General features: G+C 41.2%; 1 protein-coding gene across 8 annotated transcripts in view; it reads right to left on the reverse strand.

Annotated features, from left to right (window-relative positions):
* The window catches only part of KIAA0825 (KIAA0825 ortholog), a 516,601-nt gene that overhangs the window by 387,323 nt on the left and 103,651 nt on the right, over positions 1–25,627 (reverse strand). For all 8 annotated transcript variants that reach the window (XM_068247538.1, XM_068247506.1, XM_068247507.1 and 5 more), the window contains exons 7-9: positions 20,840–21,064; positions 15,788–16,044; positions 1,584–1,734 (exon numbers count right to left, since the gene is read on the reverse strand). In XM_068247538.1, the coding sequence (XP_068103639.1) occupies positions 1,584–1,734; positions 15,788–16,044; positions 20,840–21,064 (633 nt within the window). The remainder of the gene's footprint in view (positions 1–1,583; positions 1,735–15,787; positions 16,045–20,839; positions 21,065–25,627) is intronic.

A 25,627-nucleotide genomic window follows, 5' to 3' on the forward strand; every position in this document is an offset into this window, starting at 1 on the left:
GTGAGACACATTTTTACTTTGTTCTCCCAATTCAACACAGCTAGCTAATTGCTATAGGTATCAAAAATGTTTCCCAAGGACTTTGTTAAATAAGGTCCAAAGGTACTATATAAACATGATTCTGTCTTGATATAGAGCCAAAGGCCATGAAGGTTTTCTTGTTTCCACTTGTCTCAAAAGGCAGGATCATCACAGAAGGAGCATACAGAGGTCGAGGAGTCAGCAGCAGTGTCAACAGCAGGTTGAGGACATCAATGGAGGCCATAATTTAATTTTCACATAATGGGAAGATACATTCAGCTTTAAATGTAATAAACCTTATAGTATAACTGTACTTAAGCACATATCATAAATACAGTTATCTGTTAGTCCCCCAAATATGTTAAAACAAGAATGTGGGATCCTACCTAAAATGTCTTGGACAAAATCTAGGCATTGTGGTCTAGCACCTCCAATCATCATTTGTCTACCAAAAGAAGTGAAGAGATTATCCAGGACAGGGGTTATGGTAGGTGGGACAGCTTTTTCTTCCTACAGTTACGATTATGGAACCCAGCTTTGACAGAAGTGCCACCCCTACAGCCCCCTCAAGCTTCTCTGGGTAGAAAGAAGATGATTTCACAATTATTGGTAACTTCCTAATGGAGTGGGGGAGCCAGACTGGATTGGTTTGATGCCTGCAGCTGAATATCCTAGATGTGAAGTCTAAATTAGTTTTTGATGCACGCTGAAGTGACAAAACAGAAACTTTCAGTGATGTAAGTGAATACATCCACCCATTAATATGACATGGTGGCAATAACATCCTCAGCTCAAATACAGTAAGTATGAAGAGCTTTTTCTCCAGTTCGTCCATAGAAGAAGTGGTAGAGTGCAGTACTGTGTTAGCCATCAGTAAAAGCAAGAAGTTTTGAATCTGGATGATACCATTTATTGGCTAATGAAGAGGTAAATAATAAGTAAGCTTTTGGTTAATAAGCCTTCTTTAGACTTAGTTCCTGTATATTGGCAAGATGTTAAAACACACTTCTGTTATAACAGCTTATATAAGGTATATAAGCTGTGTCTTTTTAACATCTTGTCAATATAAAGGAACTAAGTCTGAAAAAGGCTTATTAGCTGAAAGCTTACTTTTTATTTACCTCTAAGTTAGCCAATAAATGGTATAGTCCTGTTTCAAAACTTCTTCCAGTTCCTCCACAGAGTGAAAGAGAGCCACAGTAACTATGCATTTACCACTATGGATTCCATTCTGCATTGAGAATAGCCAAACATCCACTTCCAGAGAGATTTAGTATATGGAAATTTCCATGTTACCAACAAACTAAAATAATTTCTCTTAATAATACCTGCAATAATACGGGTAATACTGTTCAAGTCCAAAATCAGTTTTAAATGAACTGAGCATTTATAGATCTAAAGAGAGTGATCATTTATCATGACTCTGGCTGCAGCTTGCTGTCCATTGTACAGATGCCTCTTCTGGGAGAGAGCCTGGAAAGAGGTTCTGGTTTGAATTATCTATGATGACAGCTAATGAAATATACCAGTGGGCACTGGAAATATGCTGTTCTTACACACACCTCATAAAAAGCTTTGTTGTCATCCCAATGGTGGCTCTCGGCATCCTGAAGAAGGCTTGTAGCACAAACGTTGACACAGTAATTTGTAACCTGAATCTGGAGACTGCTGATAAACTCCTGATATCGCTGGACAGCAGCAGTAAACAAAGGTCTGGGATAAAGAGAAGATCATAAGAAGGGACACAAAGTGCTGGTAAGGTAGGTTTCAACAATACTCAGTGGTGCATGTATTTCATCATAACACATCAATCAAAGCTTATCCTAGACCTGCACAATAAAAAAAAGCAAAAAATAAATAAATGACTGCATCTCTGTATACCAGTATAGTTGCAGGTTGTAGTTACTTACCATATATATATATATATATATATATATATATATATATATATATATATATATGAAGAGTGACATGACATAATGCAAAGTTGCTTATATAAGGTACACTCAGCTGTGAACGACGTAGTTATCACGGAATTTAAAGAGGAAATGTAACTAAGGATTGAACTTCATCCCAGTCAGTGGGTGATATCCCCTTTCCAATGAGAAATCTTTACCTTTTCTCGAATAGATCATTCTGTATGACTGATATTGTGGTGTAACTCCTCCCACAGTGTGATGTCAGCACCTAGGTCCTAGCATCACACTGTGGGAGCCTTGTTGCATTGTGGGAAATAATGGCTGTTTCCAACTGCCTAGCAACCATTATTTTCCTCTGTCCATATGTATACCTATATAAAAAAAACATTTTAGCCTATTACATTGTTAGGGGGTGTGGTTATAGATAATGGTGTTGTCTGTTTTTTTTTTCTTGTTTGCCAGTAATAATGATAATTATGTACAGGCTGAATGTGGATCAAATGTAGATACCGATAATTTCTTGATCTCGCTTCTATTTTTTAACTTCTCACTTTGCAATGTATTGATTTATCTTTTTCCCCCTTTTTGCTACATCTACAATATCAAAATGGGTAAGACATAAGATTGAACTATTGAAGTGACTTTGAACTAGGGATGATCATCGGTGCAAAAAGAGCTGGTGCTAGCATGTCTGAAACAACCTCTCTTTTAGGATCTTCTCGCCCAACAGTATCTTGGGGGTTTAGAGAGTGGCAGTTGAGAAAAAACAAAAATACTCAAGCGATGACTATTCTGGTCAAAAAAGGCTGGTGAACGAGAGAGGTGAAAGGTGAGTAGCGCACATAGTCCGCAGCAACAGAAGGGCAGCAACACAACAAATTACAGCTGAATTCAATGCAGGTGGACTTTGCAAAGGATGGACTTTAGCATGTTTCTTCTACTCTCCTACTACAGCTATGTAAATATAGTATTAGAACCTGAGGGGAGGCAGGTAGGGTTAAGATGAAACTATGCTCAAGCAGAGCCTTTCTCATCACATCAGCAAAAAAAAGAGGTAAAGGGCGGGCTTTTCAGCTGTTGATTTGTGCAGTGGAGGCTGGACCAAGGCCTGCAGAGATCTCTTCTTGAAAGTTTGCTAAGGATGAAGGTTGGATGTAGGTCTTCAGCAAGTGGACATTTATTCAGTGATAGCTGTTCCTAGATATAGCTTTTTGGGTTACTAGATCTTGCAGATATGGGGTAAAATGGAATTTACTTTGTATTCATGGATGGCATTAGAGAGGACAGCTGCAGCATATGGTTAGGCTAAACATTACAGGACTTTTCTCTGAGTTTGGATGTTCTTGTTCCTTTTTCTCATATTAAAGGACAATTTCAAATTTTTTTTGCTGTATTTGAAGCCTTTGTATTTCTAAGGATTGTTGGACTTCTCTGTATCCTTACATTTTTAACGGCTGTCTTGCTCTTGTGAGGTTTTTGATATTAATATAGATGAACATAAGCCCTTGTAGGCCCAATAATGACAGGTTCTCTTAGAATTCAGAACTGTTCAGGAAAGCTATTTCTCTGCTAGATTTACTGTGTCAGCAAGTATTGATTTTCTTTTGCAAAAACAAGTCGAAAGTTCCTCGGCTTTATTTGCTTTTTACTATGTAACTAAGCCACTTCTTTACTTAAGCATGTTTAACTTAGATAGATGACCGAGAACACTGGGGTCTCTGGGACAGTGTCACCTAGATAAGACTTGTCCTGAGCTAACTTGTTTTACTATCATATTTTAGGAACGAGCTCCCCCTGGTGGGATGTGTTGGATTTCCCTTCCATACATTTCATATACATTCTTTGCCAGGATTGGCTAAAATGGTACATACATCCCTTACTAGGATTGGTCAGGGAAAGTTAAACCCCCAGGCTGTGATTGGTTCCTACGTGCTTTGCTATGATTGGATAATTTTGTACACCACCTTACTGTTCCTACTGAATAAAAGCTTTGACCGGAACTCATTAAAACAAGGAAGTGATTTTAAGCTATCCTGTGGTGTCGTGTCACTTCTTCCACTGAAGGGTAAAGGGTCATAGGCTTCGGCCTACTAATTTGGGTATCCAAAGCCAACGTGTACTTGGAGTCTTGAGCTCCATTACCCAAACTTTTGCCTGGCCCTGTCTTCAGCCCTGACAGTTTTTGGCGCCCGAACGTAAGACTGAACATCTGATATCCACTGAGGGAACCTGGCCTGGAGATGTGGGACGACCTACAGAGACATCTGTGTCAACTGCACTAGTGGTAAGCACTTTGTATCTCTCTTCCCACAGGCTCCCGGCTTGCCCCTGAGTGAGTATATCAGTGCTTCAGAAACCTTGGCTTCGGATTATCTGTGCATTGTGTGTATGAATGTACTGTGTATGCATGTATCTTTATTGCTTATGGTGTTTATTTTTATGTAATCTGGCATTGTATTTGGGATATTTGATAAATTTGTCTGACAATGTTTGCGTACCTCCAGATGTTACCATCATGTCATCTTTCTTAATAGTAGCCGTGCTGTTTCTAATTGAGTTTTCTAGGAGGATCTAGAGGGTTAAAATATTACTGTCTAGTTTCTGTATTTGCTAGAGAGAAATCACTGTTTGCTCATCTGCCGCTGTCTGCTTGAAGAGTGTTAATCGTTAACTTGAAACCTAGTTTCAAATTGTCAGGAAGATAGAACAGAAAGTGAAAAAGGTATAGATGGGAAAATGTCATTTCAGACTAACATGTATAAACTGATATGGATAGTATAAGATACTGAAGCCCAGTGTCTTGAGTAATCCATTCTCTAGGCTGCCCTTGATTGTGTAGAACTCTCAGTCTGTCTGTATAGGTTAACAGTCAGCTGTAATTTTTAAATATTGCAGCAGAGATGAGATATTGATTCTAAGGGCCCAGGAATTATATCTCACCTCTTTTGATCTTTTTTGGTAGAAAGATTTGTACAGATAGGACTGAGAAATAAGAAGAGGGGTACAACATACATGAAAGTCTGAAATATTGCATTGGATTGTTAACAGGTGCCAAGAGAGGTTAAATAGCTGCACAGGGGGTATTTTTGTGTGGTAAGAGGCTGCAGTCCATCCCTATAAAGTGCACTTTAAAATAGGTATAGGTAAAAAGATGGGAAGCTTGGTGTCCCGTCTGACTGTGGGTCAGTCTACTACTGACTCCAGTCCACCCCCTGTTCCTGGTGAGACAGCTATAGATTGGATGGAAAGAAACCATGGCACTTGGGCAACTGTGCCGTACAAAGACATGTGTAGAAGGGGTAAACTGCCAGAAAAAGGAAGGTTAGACGCAGATTTTTGGGAAGATTTTATAGCAAAGAATAAGTCATGGTTAGAAAAGAATGGGTTATCAGCTCAAGCCAACACCTGGCTGGCTGAGAGCAAGCGCAAGTCATCAGATATGGTAGAATGTTTTTATGCAGGCAATTACAGGTATGCCAGCAGACGTAGGTTGCCCGCAGGGTGGCCCGATGAATCAATCATCGATGACAGAGAGGATCCAAGTGTCACAAATAGTGGGACGCTTGCTGTAATTCAGTTGTTAGAACAGGCTAGAAACAGGTTAGCTGCTCCAAGTGTAGCTGAGGGAGCAGCAGCTGCTGCTCCTCAGGTTACGGCACCTACTGAAGCAGGTGCTGCAGCAGCTAGTGTCTCTTCTCTCACTGCAGAAAATGTCGGGAGTAAGGTAAGTACAAAGCAGATACCGCAAAGAAGGCAGAGCAACAGAGTTACAAAAATACAGAAAACCCTAGATGAATTAATCAGTGTTTATCCAAATTTGAGTGGGAAAATTGCACATTGGCTTGAACAGCACAAGAAGATGGGTAGAGAGGAAAGGGATTTAGTAGCTAATCGGATAGGTGCAGCAACTCAAGGATCCATTGAGTACAAAAGATGGTATTATGTCTGGAAAAAGGCTCTTGCCTATTTCAGGAAGCAACGGGTTACAAACATTGAATCAAAATTGGAACTTTCGACTGAGAGTGATGAAATAAGTGATGATGAGATTGATGAGGAAGTTGAGCATGTACGATATGCATGTGAGAAAATGTTGCAGGATGTGCCTTCTCCCCCTCCTCCCTATATAACTCCAAGCCCTGCTCCAACTGCCCCTCTGTCAGTCAAGCAAATTGATACCCTGTATCCAGTTGTTAATCCTTTTTACCCTGTTAGGACTCAAAGGATTGCAGAACTAGCAGGTGATGACCTGACTCCCAGGTTCCAAATTGAATGGAATCAACCGTGGTCTAGGTCAGAGCAATTGACCTTGGCCAGTAGCATCCCCAATCCCATACAAAATCCTTCTGGATTTTGTAGACGCCTTGCAGCCATCCAGAGGACTTATGGAGCCACGATGTTAGATTTAGAGGAGATGTTAAAAGTGGGACATGGAGTTGTGGTGGATCCCATCATAGCTTCACATACTGTTACTGGGGACAAGAATTCAGCAGATGAAGGAGGAAGATTCATCACACATCTGCAAGATGAGTGGTTGAAGGGAAAAGTAGAAAAGTCCTGGAATTATGCTTCAGGACTAACCCAAGAGTCAGATGAAACTGCTGTTGCATTCTGGCATAGATTGAAAACTGCCTTTTTAGATGCAGGCTACGTAGGAGAGAACGAGAGGGACGATTCTCAATTGAGAACCGCTTACCTCAATGGGTTAAGGAAAGAGTATAGGGAAGCCCTGCTCATCAGCAGGCCTGAGGCTAAGAATTTAAAGGAAAACCTGCTACTACCCATCATGGGAGGTTTAGATGAAAAGTTTAAAAAGAAGGACAAGCCTCAGAGAGTTATGGTGGTACAAGAGGAGACAGGATACAGAAGGGGTGGTCCCAGAGGTAGATACACTGGAAGAGGCAGAGGAAGGGGAGGAAGAGGAGGCAACTACATCCCTATGAATGAGAGAGATTGTTTCAGATGCGGGAGGAAGGGCCATATGTCTTGGTCCTGTATGGAGGTCATACCAGGAAATGCTGAACATGTTAACCCTTCTGTTGCTGGTCAAGAAGGTGATGAATAGGGATTCGGCCAATCTGTATCCACTTACTCAGTGACCACTGGTAGAGCAAATTCCAAGGATGCTATTGTAAAACTATGGTTACGTGAAGCTCCATACTCTCAATTTGATTGCCTGGTGGATACAGGGGCCAGTAAGTCAATCTTAAAGGCATCAGAGGTTCCCCCACATTTGCTTACCCCAAAGGAAGGTGTTGGGATAGGGGTGGGGGGCAAACAGATCAAGTTAAAACAAACAAAGGTTATACCAATGAGGGTGGGAGATCAGGTTGACATTGTAACATCTGTTATGGTTTCTGACACTACTCCAGAAAATTTGCTAGGTGCTGACATTTTGAGTTTAATACAGGCCAACATTGATTATGGACCAGAAGGTATACGGGTAACCAGTCCGCTAGACCCACATGTGTTAAATTTGATGTCTGCTCTCATTCACTTTCCAGACCCGCTACCAGAGCAAGCACCCTTTGCCCCTGAGTTGGAAAAAGTTCCCTCCCACTTATGGGCAAAAGGCAAATATGATGTTGGACAACTTGATGTCCCTCCTGTCATAATTAAATTAAAACCTGATGCTGTACTGCCACGAGTTCATCAGTATCCACTTAGTCCTGAACAAAAAGATGGCATCAGGTCACAAATTGCTGAGTATGTAAAAGCTGGTGTTCTGGTGTTAATGTCATCTCCATCCTCTACACCTCTGTACCCTATATTGAAGAAGGAAGCTGGGAAGACAGCCAAGTCCAGAACCTACCGCTTCATACATGACTTAAGGGCTGTAAATAAGATCATAGATGCAGATGTACCAATTGTCCCGAATCCTTACACCATTTTGGGTCAAATACCTCCAAGCTCCACCCATTTTTCAGTCGTCGATCTCGCGAATGCGTTTTTTTTCCGTTAGGCTCCACCCAGAAAGCTGGAAACTCTTTAGTTTCACTTTTGATGGGAAGCCTTACTGTTGGACCGTTTTGCCCCAAGGTGGTGTAAGTAGTCCTTCTCTGTACAACCAAGCTCTGCATCAGGTACTTGAGGGATGGAGGGGTGACCATGACAACACTCAGCTTCTTCAATACTGTGATGATTTGCTTCTTTGCTGCGATTCTGAAATGATTTGCAGGAAAGAGACAGTCAGTCTGCTGTGCTATTTGGCAAAAACAGGTAACAAAGTGTCAAAAGACAAATTGCAATACTGTCAAACAAAGGTAATATTTTTGGGTCATTGTATCTCACAAGGTGCAAAACATTTAACTGCTGACAGAGTATCAAATGTCAAAAATTACCCCTTGCCCACTTCTGTAAGAAAACTGAGAACTTTCCTGGGTTTGATAAGTTACTGCAGGGATTGGATTCCAGGAGCATCACAATTGATGGCTCCGCTTTATGAATCCACATCAAAGGAGCCGTTTGTTATCACTGAGGAGGGTAAGGTTTCTTTTGAGGCGCTGAAACAGGCCATTTCCACCGCTCCGGTGCTCGGCCTTCCCGATTATAGGAAGGAATTTTTTCTTTTCTGCCATGAGAGCAATGGACATGCTATGGGAGTCCTCACTCAGTTGCATGGTTCGAGGCAGAGGCCTGTAGGATATTTTTCAGCCAAACTTGACACAGTGATGCAAGGGTCTCCTGGATGTGTCAGGAATGTAGCAGCCTGTGCCCTTATGCTAACCAAATCTGCAGATCTGGTGTTAGGACACAGTCTCACATTGCTGACTCCGCACAGTGTATTTGAAATTCTGAACAAAGTACAGACTAAACATTTGTCTGTAGCAAGGCTAACAAAATATGAAGTTGCTCTACTCACTCCTGAAAATTTAAAATTAAAAAGGTGTAGTGTTCTAAATCCAGCTACATTACTGCCAGATGAAGAAACTGAAGGTTCTGAGGAACACGACTGTTTAGAGTTAATGCAAGCTGAAACAAAGGGGCTGGACAACGTCCAGGACACCCCCATACAAAATCCTGATTTTGAGTTCTTTGTTGATGGTTCCAGGTACTACATAGATGGTAAAGCACACACAGGTTATGCTGTTGTCACATTAGAAGAGGCCCTTGTCCAAAAATCTTTGCCTCCCCACAAATCAGCTCAAGAAGCTGAACTACATGCCCTCATTGATGCATGTACTCTGGCCGCTGGTAAGATTGCCAATGTCTACACAGACAGCAGATATGGATTTGCCATATCACACGACTACGGTCCAATATGGAGGTCCAGAAACTTTATGACGGCTGCAGGTACCCCAATTAAACATGCTGAACTTGTAACTGAGTTATTCAAAGCTCTTCAGTTGCCCGCCAGAGTAGCCATACTAAAGGTGCAAGCTCACACTAAGGAACAAACTAAAGAAGCCAAAGGAAATCGTTTAGCAGACCAAGCCGCTAAGACCGCTGCCCTCACTCCCATAATAACAGTCGCCCTGTACCCCATGACAGACAAACAGGCTGTGCCCATAGATGTGGAGATTTTAAAGGTACTTCAAATGCAAGAGGCCGCCACACAAAAAGCTGCATGGACAAGTAAGGGGGCTCAGCAAGAAGAAGATGGAGTGTGGAGGGCTGGAACTCTGTACTGTCTGCCGAGATCACTGTATCCAATGATGGCTACTCTGCTGCATGGACCTACGCATATAGGTAAGAATGGCATGGTTGCTTTGGTGGGTAAGTACTGGATAGCTCCTGGGTTCAGCCCTGTTGCTGCCCGAGTCTCAGCCAATTGTGAGATCTGCATGCGTCATAATGTTGGACAAATGGTTAGAGTTAGACAGAGGCACTTGCCTCGGCCTGAGTACCCCTTCCAGAGGCTGCAAATTGACTTCATTCAGCTACCTAAGGTGGGAACTTATGAATATGCTTTGGTATGTGTTGATCTCTTTTCAGGTTGGCCCGAATGCTGGCCTGTGGCCAAGGCAAATGCAAAAACAGTTGCTAAGAAGCTGCTTTCTGAGGTGATATGCAGGTACTCATTACCAGAGGTAATTGACAGTGATCAAGGTTCCCACTTTACTGGACAGGTAGTACAAGAAGTCATGCAAGCCATGGGTATCAAACAAGCTTTCCACACCCCCTACCATCCACAAAGCAGTGGGAAAGTTGAAAGGTTAAATGGTACCATTAAAAACAAATTAGGAAAAATGTGTGAGGAAACTGGTAAGCCCTGGACAGAGTGTCTCCCTGTGGTCCTTTATAGTATCAGGACCACTCCCATGAAACATAGACTTGGTTTAAGTCCTTATGAAATTCTTTTTGGCAAGGTGCCCAGAACAAGCATTTATCTACCACAACAAATGCAAGCTTTCCATTCAAACCTGGCTGAATATGTTATAGCATTACAAAATCATTTAACAGAAACTCATAAAAGCATTTACACTTCCATTCCACAGACGACTTCTGCTGAGTCGCATAAGATTGAGCCTGGAGATTTTGTGGTTGTCAGAAAATTTACCAGAAGGTCTCTAGAAGCCAGATACCACGGGCCATACCAAGTTCTGCTGGTAACAGCTACAGCGGTAAAACTTGAAGGATTTATCACTTGGATTCATGTCAGTCATTGCAAGAAAGTCACAAAGAGTGACAATGTGTAGGCTATTCATTATCCATGCTGTGTTGTTTGTGTGTTTTGTCTATGTGTCACAGGCTCAGCACAAATTCTGGGAGGAACCAAATCTGTATATGACATTACAGAAAAGAGTAGCTGAAGCTGAAAATAGGACAAAATGCTGGGTATGTGGTATGCAGCCTAAAGATTCCAAAGGGTTACCTCTCATTGCTATTCCCATAACAAGAGATGTGTTAAACCACCAAAATCTTATTGGAAATAATCTCACTGCAAATAGAGATAGAGTTGCTTGGAGAACCCCAGTTCTGCAAGTGATGCCCAACTCCAAGCCAGCCATTTGCATAAACATAAATAGAACTTATGAATGGCCACAAGTATCCCTAGGTAAGCTGCCCATATCCTATTGTGACAATGTCCCTTTAAATTTGTCCATGCTCTGGAAAAATGTAACAAAGGATGATATAAAAGATGATGTTTGGTCTTTAGGTGTTGCTTTACTTATGCTTTTAGAGCATCCAAATGGTCCTATGAACTTTCCCTCAGATAAAGGTATTAATAAGACTTTGTGTAATCTTACAATCCCTGGTGCTATCCACATTCCAGAGTGTTGGAACTTGTTAAGGTTAGAGCTTGCCATGATAGGAGCAGGAGCACATTCTAATGTTTCCAAAAAGATGTTCTCACAAGGAATAATTACACTGCAACCTCCCTACTACTTTGTGTGTGGACGCTGGGCCTACGCCTGGTTACCAAGAGGAAGCCATGGCCAATGCACCATAGCTACCCTAGCCCCAGCCATTGCAGTAGTAGATGAAAATGCAGTCACTGCAAAAAAATATTTGTTACCACATAACTATTTGTACAAAAGAAACTTGTTCACCTTAGGTGACTTAGCTTGGGCCATTTTTCCACAATGGACAGGATGGGGTTCTGAGGTGATGATAAGACTAAATAATTACTCTGGTATAATTGATAAGATGTTTAATGAAACCATAGCTGCCATTACAGCCAATACAGTTGAAATATCTCAAGTAAGGAAGTTAGCGTTACAGGAGAAGTTGGCGCTGGATTACTTACTAGCGTCACAAGGCGGAATGTGCGCGGTTGTCGGATCGGATTGCTGTACTTGGATTGATGACACAGGGGATATAGTGTATAATCATCTGCAGAAGGTACAGGAGCTGCAACACCAAGCTAGGGAAATAGGTCACGAAGGGTGGAATCCTTTTAAAGGATTTAGTTTTGGAGATTGGTTTGGTTCAATTGGCAGGTTCTTTAAACAAATTGCTGTTTATCTAATAATGTTTCTTGTTGCTATCTTTTTCATTTACTTTATCTATAGACTCATTATGTGTTTCATTAGCAGGTGTACTCAATCTTCAAACGCTACGCGCATTTACCTGGTCCAGAGGAGGAGGTCTCATTTAAATTCTGAATCATCCACCTCGGACTATGAAAACTCTGTAGTTTAAGACAATATATTAATATATACTTTCGTGTCTAACATTTTTCTTTCCAGATAGGGACAGTAGATGGAACCTAGAGGCTTGAATGTCCTGGGGACTGCCACAAGGGTAAAAGTAGGGTCTATGTCCAGTAAGGGGTTAACAGCTCCTCTGGGGGCCTCAAGCTGGGCATCAGCTTCCATCTACTTGGCTAGGCAAGATTAAGTTTTTTTTTTTGGAATATTGTTAAAACACTTTATTTTGTAATTATTTATGTAATTGTAATAATTTGTGTGATCATATATGATCAAAGGGGGGAATGTGAGGTTTTTGATATTAATATAGATGAACATAAGCCCTTGTAGGCCCAATAATGACAGGTTCTCTTAGAATTCAGAACTGTTCAGGAAAGCTATTTCTCTGCTAGATTTACTGTGTCAGCAAGTATTGATTTTCTTTTGCAAAAACAAGTCGAAAGTTCCTCGGCTTTATTTGCTTTTTACTATGTAACTAAGCCACTTCTTTACTTAAGCATGTTTAACTTAGATAGATGACCGAGAACACTGGGGTCTCTGGGACAGTGTCACCTAGATAAGACTTGTCCTGAGCTAACTTGTTTTACTATCATATTTTAGGAACGAGCTCCCCCTGGTGGGATGTGTTGGATTTCCCTTCCATACATTTCATATACATTCTTTGCCAGGATTGGCTAAAATGGTACATACATCCCTTACTAGGATTGGTCAGGGAAAGTTAAACCCCCAGGCTGTGATTGGTTCCTACGTGCTTTGCTATGATTGGATAATTTTGTACACCACCTTACTGTTCCTACTGAATAAAAGCTTTGACCGGAACTCATTAAAACAAGGAAGTGATTTTAAGCTATCCTGTGGTGTCGTGTCACTTCTTCCACTGAAGGGTAAAGGGTCATAGGCTTCGGCCTACTAATTTGGGTATCCAAAGCCAACGTGTACTTGGAGTCTTGAGCTCCATTACCCAAACTTTTGCCTGGCCCTGTCTTCAGCCCTGACACTCTTTACACTTTATCCTCTAAGCTATTGATTGGCTCACAGCGAATAACCAAACAGAGCTCAGTTGTCATTAGACCACTGAGTGGCGCAACGATAGTGGCGGGAGATTTAAATCTACAACCTGGCAGGGATAAAAGGCAGTAAACGGTGCAGATTTCAATCAGCAGCATCTACAATAGGTTAACCTGCCGTTTCATTTTGTTTGGCCATTTGTAGCAATATACCATATCCAGATCAATAAAGTTAACAAAAAGTTAGATTCACTGTGTTCATTCAGTTACTCTCCGGTATTACAGTGATAGAGTGTACCAGTGACATGCTAAAATGCCAGCCTGAAAAAAGTGTATTTGCTTATTGTAATGGCTGGGAGAACACAGCACTAATGCAGTATGACTTGTGATAGAAACTGGGACGGTGTGTATAGTCAGTAACAGATCGGTGAGGGAGCCTGGGGCACATCATTCAGATTCAGCTTATCTCCCATTTGCTTGAAGTGCTTTGACTACAAGACAGTGAACTTTACACAACTATATGGAAGCTCTGAAACTTACACTTGACTTATATGATCACATTTTAAGTTACTTAGGTTACAAAAAATATCCAGCAAGTTCAACCACACTGCTAAACTCCAGTTGTTTGGATCCAGAGGAAATTAAAACAAAACCCCCACAAGAAACTGTAACAAATTTTATTCAAAGGGTATAACATTTCTGCACAGTCGGGCAACTGGCATTGTTTAACTGGAAACAAACATTGCAGCCCCCATACTCCTCTCATGACTTAGTCAATTCAAGATCCTGCCCTTCCTTATAGTGTACATGATCTCAGAACTACTTTTGCAAACAAAACCATAGGTGTGTTCACTTCACAAACACAAATGCTCATTGCCTAAACTTAATCTGTCTCTCTATTGTTTCCATGCCCTCTCCAAGGCGAGTCAGGTAAAAACAGCGCTGGAAATGTGGGTGAACCAAGTGTCACCATAGGCTGTAAATGTGAATTAAGGCTATAGAGGAAATCAGACAGTAATGTGGGCGCCGTCAATACGGCCTAGAGGGGGAGTAGTAATTAAGGCCACTGCAACTTTTGCTGGAGCAGGGTGAGACTTTTTGGCTTTACCCTGCGCCCACAATTCCTGGAGTCTTAATTACATGTACACCTGTCCAAGGAGCTTATTGTGCAAGTATTGGTGCTAATTTCAGATGTTATTTAGAAGCATAAGCTGTCCAGGTAAGGCATTTTTCAGAATATGGATGGCAGTTCCCGTGAAATACAATATATTCAGTAGCTCTGGCCAGCATGATGAAACGGCATTGTGCAGTAGCAAAATAATGTTGTTTATGTATGTCGAACAGGGCAGAGATGTGCGCTAGTGAACTCATAATGTGCTTATTCTTTTAGGTGTGGCACCATTTATGACCACCGTTTGGTTGGTCACTGTTTGGTTGGTTATTGCAATATGTGCATGTTTGGCACTGGATGTTGTGTTTTAGGCATTCCCCTTCATTCAAAGAATGCATATGCAGTGGTTATTATTCAAGCATCGTTGACCTCCCTGGCATTCAATTTATGCTGGATTTCTGCACAAAAATTGGTTCGATTCATTTTCATGACATTTTTGCCTGTAACTTACCAAATGTGTCAAGCAAGGGTCTAGTATACATGTGAACATAATAAAAGTCTTAAACACAAAATTATGTAAAAAAAAAAAGAAATTTTATTTTCCCTTTCTGCTAGGCCACAATTTCTCCACTCTTCAGCTTTTTGGCAGAATACATGCAGTTTTTCGCATTAAAATTAACATTCGTGTGGTCGTTTTTTGTACGCAGGTTTACAGAGCATGTGAAAATTTGTATATGAATGCAAATTTTAATGTGAAAAATCCATGCAAAAAAACCTGAAACCTGCCTTAGAACTGCTGGACGAGCCTGACTTGTGCATACCTGTTTCAGGTATTTTTCCCTGGATGAGTCAATCTCGTCCATACCACCAGGAAGGTCAATATGGCAACTTAACTTTTACAACCCATCTGGAGTCAGGAAGGAATTTTTCCCTTTTGGGGCTAATTGGACCATGCCTTGTGGGGGTTTTTTCGCCTTCCTCTGGATCAACAGGGGTATGTGGGGGACGGGCTGGAGTTGTACTTTGTACTGGTTGAACTCGATGGACGTATGTCTTTTTTTCAACCAAAGTAACTATGTAACTATGTAACCCATCTATAGGTAAGCAACACACACAACACCATACTAATTCAACACTAGTCAATAACACTTACCCCTAGCATTGCTGTGTTGTAGCTAAGTGAAGGTGCAGCCTCATTCTCTCCAATCAAGTGCTCAGAGTCAACTAGACAGAGACGGTGATCAGGAACAGGAGAACTGGTTTCTAATTCTGCCATGAGTATACACCGCTTGACTGTTATGGGAGCTCCAGGCCCACAAAAAAAAGTGGCAACTGATATGGTCCTGAGCTATATCTCTGATATCCGCTGGTGCAACAAAGATAAGGGTACACCCTCTACTTAAGATGGAAAAACCGTACTACTGATCACTAGTCCAGTGGTTATTTTTTAACCCTTTGATGGGCTGTAAAATTCCCACTGATAACTGGGAATAAAGATCAGCATGATGTTGTCATCAATATCTACATTTTCAGCATCTGCCCAATGTTCACATACTGTGTTCAATACTGATAACCATATTTGCATTCCAAGAAAACAAAACTAATCACATTTCCTAAATACAGAAAAATCAGCTTTACCTCTTACTCAGTAGCTCATTGTAGTGAGTGAGATGGTGAAGGACATGCACAGCTGAGGATAGGGAGGCAAGTGCCGTTCGGACAGGAGTTTTTTCTGGAAGCTGTTTACTCCATTCCTGCAGTCTTCTCAGAATTAACATTACAGCTTTGCTGAAGGCCTCTGTGAAGCAAGCCTTTATGTTCTGTAGTGAGTCACCTCTGCAGGCCATGGCCAGTGGGAAAAGCAAGTCAAACTCTTCTACAATGTCAAAGCAGAACTGATAGAAGAAAAATGAATATATTGTGTCATTATTTTGCAAAACCTACAGCTCGGTTCCAGACGTAACTTTTATTTCAGCATCCAGAGTGGAAAAAAAGTTTGAACATCTTTCAGATATTAACAGCTATCTATTTCCACACTTGGGAGAATTTTCACCACTTCCTGTCCTCCAGTAGGACAGACACATTTACAATCTCTATGGCTACAGCAGTGTCACTCTTCATATGACCTGCCAGCATTACTGATCCATAGAAAAGGAACGCTGGACGCTAGAGTACAGAGAGATCCCATAGCAGAAATGTCAAGATGTGACAAACTTGTCAGCTATGCTTCACTCGCGACTCAGTAAGGGAACAGGGTAGGCAAATCTGGTGACCTATACTGAGGGGTTTTCTAATACTGAAGGCATATAGGATTTCCTATACTGGGAGGCTACATAATACGGTGGACCAAGACGCTTGGTGAAAATAGATCAACTGTTGGAGCAACTGTTAGAAAATGGACGAGGCTAAACATGATTGTCAGTCTCCCTTGGCTCCATGCAAGTTCTCACCTCGTGTGGTATCACTAATGATAAAGGTGAGGAATCAGCCCAGAACTACAAGAGAGGAGCTGGTCATCAGGCATGGGCTTCCGAGTACTGAAGTACTCAAATTCAGAATTCTAATGAAGATTAATTACTGCACCTGTTTGCAGTGACGGTAAAGGGAATACGGAGTTTGACACCTGTCACACAGGTGGGGCTGAGTGCTGTCATTTTACTGATCTTTGAAGCTGGATTACGCTATGTCTGCATATTCTGTTTGAGTTTCAGATACTGCCAGATACAGATGATTATGATATGTTACTTATATGCTGTTTATGCTGATCTGTGATACAATCAGCCATCTGATCTGGTGAGAGTACCTGGTGGAATATTTAGTTGAATCTGGATTTTCATTGATAATATTAATAGACTCTGAGAGACTTGAACTGCCTACTACATATGTTGAGCGCCTGCACAGACTCTTTATTGTATTTTAGAGTGGTGAATTCCCTTCCTATTGTGTGGCGACCCATATAGACCTTCAATTGTGTTTTTATGTTTTAAAGTGTATTTTGGAGTCATTTGCATACTGTTTACAATTATTGACAGAGGAGCGCTCATAGCCACATTTTGCATTACAATATAAATAAGTTCTTTAAAGGGACTCCAAGCACCTCTCATGGGCATGCCTTTAAGACTCCGACCAGTACTGCAAAGTACTTAAAGGGATACTGTAGGGGGGGGGGTCGAGGGAAAATGAGTTGAACTTACCTGGGGCATCTAATGGTCCCCCGCAGACACCCTGTGCCCACGCAGCCACTCACCGATGCTCCGGCCCGCCCCTGGTTCACTTCTGGAATTTCAGACTTTAAAGTCTGAAAACCACTGCGCTTGCGTTGCCGTGTCCTCGCCCCCCCTGATGTGACCAGGAACGTACGGCGCAGGCACAGACAATACTGGGCATGCGCAGTACCCTCCTGGTGACATCAGCAGCAGTGAGGACACGGCAACGCAGGCGCAGTGGTTTTCAGACTTTAAAGTCTGAAATTCCAGAAGTGAACCAGAGGCGAGGCCGGAGCATTGGGGAGTGGCTGCGTGGGCACAGGATGTCTGTGGGGGACCATTAGAAGCCCCGGGTAACTTTAACTCATTTTCCCCCGACCCCCCTACAGTATCCCTTTAAAGATAAACACCCTTCTGTAGCTTGTGCTCTCCTCTTTCATTTGATGCCTAAATCGCCCTTCTACACTAAATAGTTTTCGTTTGATTTCGATTTAAAAATCGCGGCTGCCATCTTGGCTATGTTATAACTTCCGGGTCACCCCTGTCCTCTCTGCTAGAGAAGTTTATCACTGAATAAAGCAGGAAGAGGAAGTGACACGCATGGCCATTGCAAGAGGCTCCTCCAGAGGGGTCATAGCACGACTTTGTTGGAAGTCATCTGGCTTAAAGGCATGCCCATGAGAGGTGCTCAGAGTCCCTATAAAAACCATACAATGTGATTTCCTGATTTATTTATTTTTTTAAACGCTGTCTCTCACAGTGGGAATGCACCTTTAATGTGAATTTCAGAGCACTCCGTGATTCTTAAGTGGGAGAACTTGCAAAATCACAGGGTGTTCAAATACTTATGTTCCTCGCTGTATATCTGTTTTACCCCAAATGACTGTATGCTTTGGAATATAGAGCATTTTTTTTGTAAAGCCAAATGTGATATACAATTAAAGAATAGCAAAACCATATTTTCTCACTTTCAGTTTACATTCACAGAATAAACATTCACAGCTATTAAATAAATTAGGAAAATGTATATGACAATGAATACAGATCAATGTGTAGGTGGATATTTATAAATCTGTTATGGTGATTTCTGAAAGCTGTTTACAAAATAAATATTTCTCAGCAAAGTGCCACAGTAACGATGTAATTTGCACAGATTTAAATTTTTCGCACACCTTTTTATTTACAGATTAAGATAGCAAAAACAAAACAAAAACAATCGTGGCTTTCATTCCTATGCCTACAATGGTGGTTCAGTGACAATTCAACATTACGACAAGCCCTTTTTTATTGTCCAGTGTTCTATCCTATATTGCCTGGAAACACTGTGGCCCTGTTTATTAGAACTGACCTACCACTAAATTCCAAGTCTGCATTTATAGATTGCTTCCATATTATAACACTCACAAGCAATGATTTTGCTCCAAAAATTGGGATGCATCATTAGAAAAGAGCATAGCTGAATCTTGCATCAGAAGACTCTGCCTAGGCAAAACTCCATTCTTTGTGTACAGATCTCTGTGTCATGCAAATGACTACTATTCCAAAGGGACATCTCTGTACCAAATTTGAAAATTGTGTGAGCAATGGCACCTTTCCTAACAATGGAAGAGCTCTGTGTTATGAGCACAAATATTAAGCACAATTTGCACTAGATTCTTTTTAACTTATGTTTTCTTTTTACTTTATGTTTTAGAGAGCAGGCACTGGTAAAAGGAATGACTGGAGTTTGGGAGAGACCGGTCTGATCCTATACCTGAATTTACTACTGTACATGCTTAGATGGAATGATGCTAGGGAGACCTTTTTGTTTTTTTTAACCACATATACACCAAGGATCTTATTACCAGAAGGACCTTACTAGTGCTCATCAGGGGCCTTAGAGAACGTGGGTGGAAGGGTTACTAATTCCAACAGTTCAAAAGTCACTCTGAGACATCAAGGAAACCGTCAAAAAAAAATGGGCAGGGACCAGATGGCAGGGACCTAGCAAAGTCAGAAGATATTGAAAAAAAAATTGCAAAATATACTGTTTAAAATGCAAGGCAGCTGATCACTGATACCAGATATGCCCATTTGGGATAAGATGCAAATTATTCCAAGTTAAAGGAAACCTAAACCGAAAAGAAATGAGTTTCACTTACCTGGGGCTTCTACCAGCCCCATGCAACCATCCTGTGCCCTCGAAGTCACGCAAGGCTCTTCCGGTCCCCCGCTGCCAGCTTGTTTCGAATTTTGCTGACGGGGAGTCGGCCAGCGGCCATGCGTACCTTTTTACGCATTCCCGATGGCGCAGGAAGCTATCGCGAACCTTAACAAATACATTTTACGCGTTACGGGTGCAATGCGTAAAATTTTACGCATTGCACCCGTAACGCATAAAATGTATGTGTTAATGTCTGCGATAGCTTCCTGCACCAGTGGGAATGCGTAAAAAGGTACGCATGGCGGCCGGCCAACTCCCAGTCGGCAAAAACGAAACTAGCTGGCAGCGGGGGACCGGAAGAGCCTTGAGTGAATGCGAGGGCACAGGATGGCTGCGTGGGGCTGGTAGAAGCCCCTGGCAAGTGAAACTCATTTTTTGGGGGGTTTAGGTTTCCTTCAATGCTAATTTTTAATATACTTTTATATAAATTCATGCAGCTTGAAAATAAACCAATCAAATGCTATAGCAGCAGTGTCAGTGCCAATGGTAGTGAGGAAGATTGCCAGTGGGCTTCCACCTATCACCCATCACTAGTAACTGGATAAGATCAAAAAGGATATACGTAGCAGGGAGAGGGCAAGTACCCCAAAGTGTGATCCAGCAGCAAAACGTCCCGGGATCCCTGTTAACTATGCCACTGAGCAAAAGTGTGTTGCCAAGCCTCCTCACCATCATGCTCTGCTTTCTCTGCTTACCTGGACACTGGAAGTAGCTCCCAGTGATTGCGAGCTGTGGAAAATTACCTTTATTGAACAAAGCACAGTGCAACAATATAATTGTAACTTTGCTGAGCAACTTTCCACTTGCTGAGAATTTTTTTTTTTAGTTTGGCTTTCAGTTTGAATGAATGAAATACTATGCTGACATCACTTTACTAACAACATTCCTCATCATAAATGTCCATACAGTTTGAGTATGTCATCAGTTTCTAATATGGGTAAAAGATTCAGAGAACAGCAGTATAATCTCTGTATCCAAAGATAAGGCTGAAAGCCAGCGTTGGATGGCCGTGATCCTTGCCATGAAAAACAGACATGATTCTGTAGTGGAATTCACTGCACGGGCAAAGGGACACTTTGGAAAAGCATTGTCTGTGCACAGAGGAACTGAATTTACAAAAAGAGCTTTGTACAAATTGCACCCACAACTTTGCAAGTAGAAAATACAGCAATACTGACTTCTTTACAAAAATCAAACCTGGGATTCTAGTGCTGGTAGAGAAACATGCCAACCCCTTAGACACCATGCCACCCATCATGCACTCCCCATTTTGTCACTTGCCTTTGCCACTTGTTTGGGCCTTTGTTGTTCTGGAATGGCTCCATAGTGTTTGTATGACTCAGCAATGCTGACAAGGCTCATAGTAGATCCTTCAGTGGCTGAGAACTCCTCTGTGTTGCTATGGATAGCATTAGCAGTCACTTCTTCCATAACATGAGGTAAATCAAGAGCTAGACGTTGTGAAATTTCCTTCAAAGTTTCCCTCCATTCAAATTTCAAAGTAGGCTATGAAGTTAAATGCAGAACATGATCATATCAATGTCATGTGATAGACAAGTCTGTGTATTTATACATGTAACATGCTGAGACAAGTGTTTCATGGAAATTATGGGATGTACAGTATTCAAACAGTGGTAATCAAAAAATAGCGTGTACAATGTTACACACAAAGGGCCCAATTCAGTTCACTTTTTCTCCTAAGTTTCATGTTTCATATTTTGCTTAAAGAAAACCTGAACTGAAAATTAAAAGTCAAAATAAACATGCACAAGTCATACTTACCTCCCATGTAGTCCACTCCTCAATTTCTTTCTTCTCTCCCCCGTCCTGGTTGTTCACTGTGATCACTAGAATTCTCTGTCCTCCATTTTGAAAATGGCCATTACCCCATAACAGCTTCCTGGCCAGCACACTGTTAAACTGTAACATCGCCCACTTGAGCCATAGGGAAACATTGACACATCAGTTGTCCTCTCAGCTATAACTGACAGCAATTGATACATTTCAGCTCTGACAAAATGATGTCAGAACTGGAAGGGATCATTGTCAGAAGAAAATGGTGAGCTTCTGAGAGGAACTGATGGCAAGGTAACTATGTAATGTTCATTTGAAGTTACATCATGTGTTTATTTTAAATATTTGTACTCAGTTCAGTTTCCCTTTAATATAGCTTTTCAACACTCTGCAATTGAAAAAGTACCAAAAAGTAGGTGAAAAAGTACTATCAAATTTATTCTGAGTATTTTCTTGCTTGCTGGTGGCTTAAAGGGCATTTTGCTTCTAGAGTGTGAAAAAAAAAAACACCTAGGAGAAAACGTGGGAGAAAAAGAGAATTGGATCGGGCCCAATGAGTAATGCAATATAATGCATGGAATGCACTCATAATACGTAACACGTTATATGTGTTTTTCTTATTAACACCATTTAATAAATATACCCAAATGTACTGTATTTTTAGGTTAAAACTTTAAAGTGGACCTATCACAAAAATTATGTTTCCATAAATCAATACAGCACATCATTATCACCAAATCCCATGATTCATACAGACTTCAATTTATCCGCATCTTACAGTAACAGACTTGCAGTGCCATAATGTTTTCCCACAGGTGGTTCCTGCTGCCTGTATCTTCTTTTTAGCATGGGAGCTGCCATTTTGCTGAAAATGTCAGCACTATGCACAGTAAACAATTCACAGAAGTATTGCCTGCTCTGCTGTGTGTCACCTTACCCTGTCAGCAAACATAGTGAACAGTCCAAGCAAGCAGTTTATTATCATTCCTTCACTTGTACAAGGGAGGCTGATATCCCACATGAAATTGTTAAAACAGGAAGTGGCTATAAAAACAAATTATTTATCCACTTCTGTACAGGACCTGGACTATTTTAAATTTGAATGTGTCTATTCTGCTGTCTTCTCTGAAAACTTTTTTATTGGAGCAAGGTGTACTTTCAAATAAAATATATCTATTTCCAAGTGTGATTCAAACACATTGGTCCATATTGCTTTCTGTCTATTTCCATGGAAAGTGAATAGGCGTTGGGGAGTAAGACAGGCTTTATTAGCCTGACATAGATAGACATTTAGCAGTAGGAGAACAGAGGCGCCAGCAGGATAAAAGCGGATAAAAACTTTAAAATTTGCTGGGAGGAAGTGGTGGACTTACCTCCATAAAGCAGACACGAAAGACTGTCTGAATAGTAGCAATCACATTTATTAAATAGTACCCCAAAAAAGTGCAACGCGTTTCGCAGGCCCAGCCCGCTTCATCAGGCAATAAACGTGGGGACAAAACAGAATTTCGGCATTAGCAGGTGTAGCGTCTCTGTTCTTCTACTGCTATACCGTGTCCACCCCTGGTGGAGGGGTGATCTACCCCCTTTCGCATCTACAGAGAGCGACTTCTTATCCCTGAGTGAGGACAGGTCTAATTTCCTTACCTGCCTACACAGTGGTTGCCTTTGTGGTAACCCATGTTTGTGAGTATAATTTTCTCACGATAACCTTTATTTTTCATTTATGCTTAACATACTACACTATATTGGGCTCTCGGTTTCTCTACACTTTAGATAGACATTTAGGACACACAAATAAAGCCTTGAATCACTTGAGCTTTTCCTTTGTAAGACACAAGATCAAGTCAATTTGGTAGTAAGGTATAGTAATATAAGATAAGCACTAAGGTATAACTAGGCTGCAGACCCTCCCATGGAATCAGCAAGCAAGGCCTCTTCCACTTTAAATGTGTCTGCTAAAGCTCACATTAGTCCTATTATTTAGTATTTTTGGAAATATTAATGTGCCGTACCTCCCCAAAATTCTATTTCTACCCAGGAGTTGATAGGGCCCAAAAAGATCTGGTGCACTGCAGATTTAAAGGAACACTATCGATTAACATGTTTTTTTTTTTTTCAATTGAAATAGGAATAGTTTGGGAAGTGTTGTTAAGAACGGGTGTATCCATTTCAATGCTTAGCTCTTTGTTTACTGTTATCAAATTCCTTTCACACTAAATCTGATGGTTGAGTGAACCATGAGAGGAGTGGGAATTCCCTCACACTACATCTGTTTACCCTGTGTGTGTGAGAAACCTCTCACTGCAGCTGCCTGACTCTGAGAGCTGTCTGCAGAAAGCAGAGGAAATGTATCTTGTGTGCAACCTAAACACTTGTAATAGTATGTGAAACCTGACACCAGAGGCATTTTATATAACTCTGCTTCAATATTACACTGTTCTTAGCATGTCCAACTGCAAACTTTCACCTTTGCAAATTAGATACTACAAACATAGCTAAAATCTACACACAATGAATTACAGCTTTTGCCTTTGATATTTAACACGAAAAGCAGGAAAATGTTTACACAGCTACTTAGACATTCTTTGCACATTGTCATTTTAGAACACTTGGTTTGATAGTGTTCCTTTAAGTTTTATTGTACTTACATGTAGTTGTGATTAAATCAATTTTGAATCAAAGAGAAGTTTATTGTGCAGCATCACAAGGCACAAACAGTAAAACAGGTACTTTAATCAGAAGAGGCCTATTAAGGAAACTGGCGTACAGGGAGATTTGGTCATCACAAATAAAATCAACATGACATTAAAAGACTTGTGATTGTAAATACAGGATAGACACCCACGACATTGTAGCAGCTGGAGACCCTAAGAATCTATAGCATATATCAAAATTCAACACAGAATAAGCAACACATTATCATATAACTATAATCTGAGACCTAACATCTGCAGTTTCTATCACCTCTCCCTCCATTTGTCCCAAACTAAATGGAGTGTATCCAATCTATCTTTATGAGCATAAATAAGCTTTCTCAAGGGGAGTGCCCTGTCTACTCTAGCACACCATGCCTCTACTGTTGGTGGATTAGAAGACAACCATTTCAGCCAGGGCAACTTCTTGTCGTGCGGCAAATAATGTCTATTAGAACTAGAATGCAAGTCTATATCATGTATGACTCCTAGGAGATACAGAAAAGGGTCTAGTGCAGTGGCATAACAATAGGGGATGCAGCCCCTGCACACGTGGGGGTCCGCTCAGGGCCATTTTGGGGGGGCAGGAGGGATCGCAGCATGAGGGGAGAGCATTGCACATCAGCAGGGAGGGGGGACAGTCCCTCCCTCCCTCACCTCGGGCTCTCCTCTCAACGCGCTCCCCTCCTGCATAAATCATCAGTGCTGGCAGACACATCCACCGCCGGAGGTTCCGATCTGTAAGTGCTTCACGTTACTTCCTGTTTGAATTAGAATTTAAGGAGACAGTTCAGAAACAAACAAAAAAAAAGGCAAGAGTCAGGTCCCGGATAGATTCCCAGGGGAATTTTACCAATGTGTTATAGGGGAAGTGGCCCCCCTATTCTGCAGTCTTATTAATCGGGATGAAACTCATAACTTTTTCCAAAGAAACTAACAGGGCTTTCATCTCAGTAATACCTAAAGAAGGTAAAACCATAGAAAAAACTGTAATCAATATAGGCCAAAATTCCTAATCAATACAGATGTTAAGATTTATTCCAGCATTTTCGACCTCAAGATTGGAGAATGCTGTAGATCATATTATAAGTAAACAACAAAACGGGTTTAGAAAAAAAATTTGATTCAGGAAAATGTCTACGCAGCCATCAGCTTTATTCATGACTGTAAGAAGAAAAGTAAAGAAGGTATAGTAGTTACGTTGGATGCCGAAAAGGCGTTCGATAGAACCTCAAGATAATTCTTGTTTAAAACCCTAGAAAAGCATGAATTGACTGATACATTTATTAATAGAATAAAAAAATTATATGGCAATCAGTCATCAAGTGTGAGGCTGAATGGCTGAGTGGCTAGAAGTTCCGGACTGCAGAATGGGGTGCGGCAGGGGTGTCCCCTGTCCCTGCTCCTCTTCAATCTCTGTATAGAAACTATTATCAGTCAGATTCAGACTGACCCTCAGATAGAAGGGTTGTCAGTAAAGAGGGGAGAACTTAAACTATTAGCCTATGCGGATGACTTATTATTGACCTTAACAAATCCGATAAGCTCACTGCAGAAAGCCCTTGAGACACTGGAAGAA

Source organism: Hyperolius riggenbachi, chromosome 1 (genome assembly GCF_040937935.1).
Source record: "Hyperolius riggenbachi isolate aHypRig1 chromosome 1, aHypRig1.pri, whole genome shotgun sequence".
Classification (NCBI taxonomy): Eukaryota; Metazoa; Chordata; class Amphibia; order Anura; family Hyperoliidae; genus Hyperolius; species Hyperolius riggenbachi.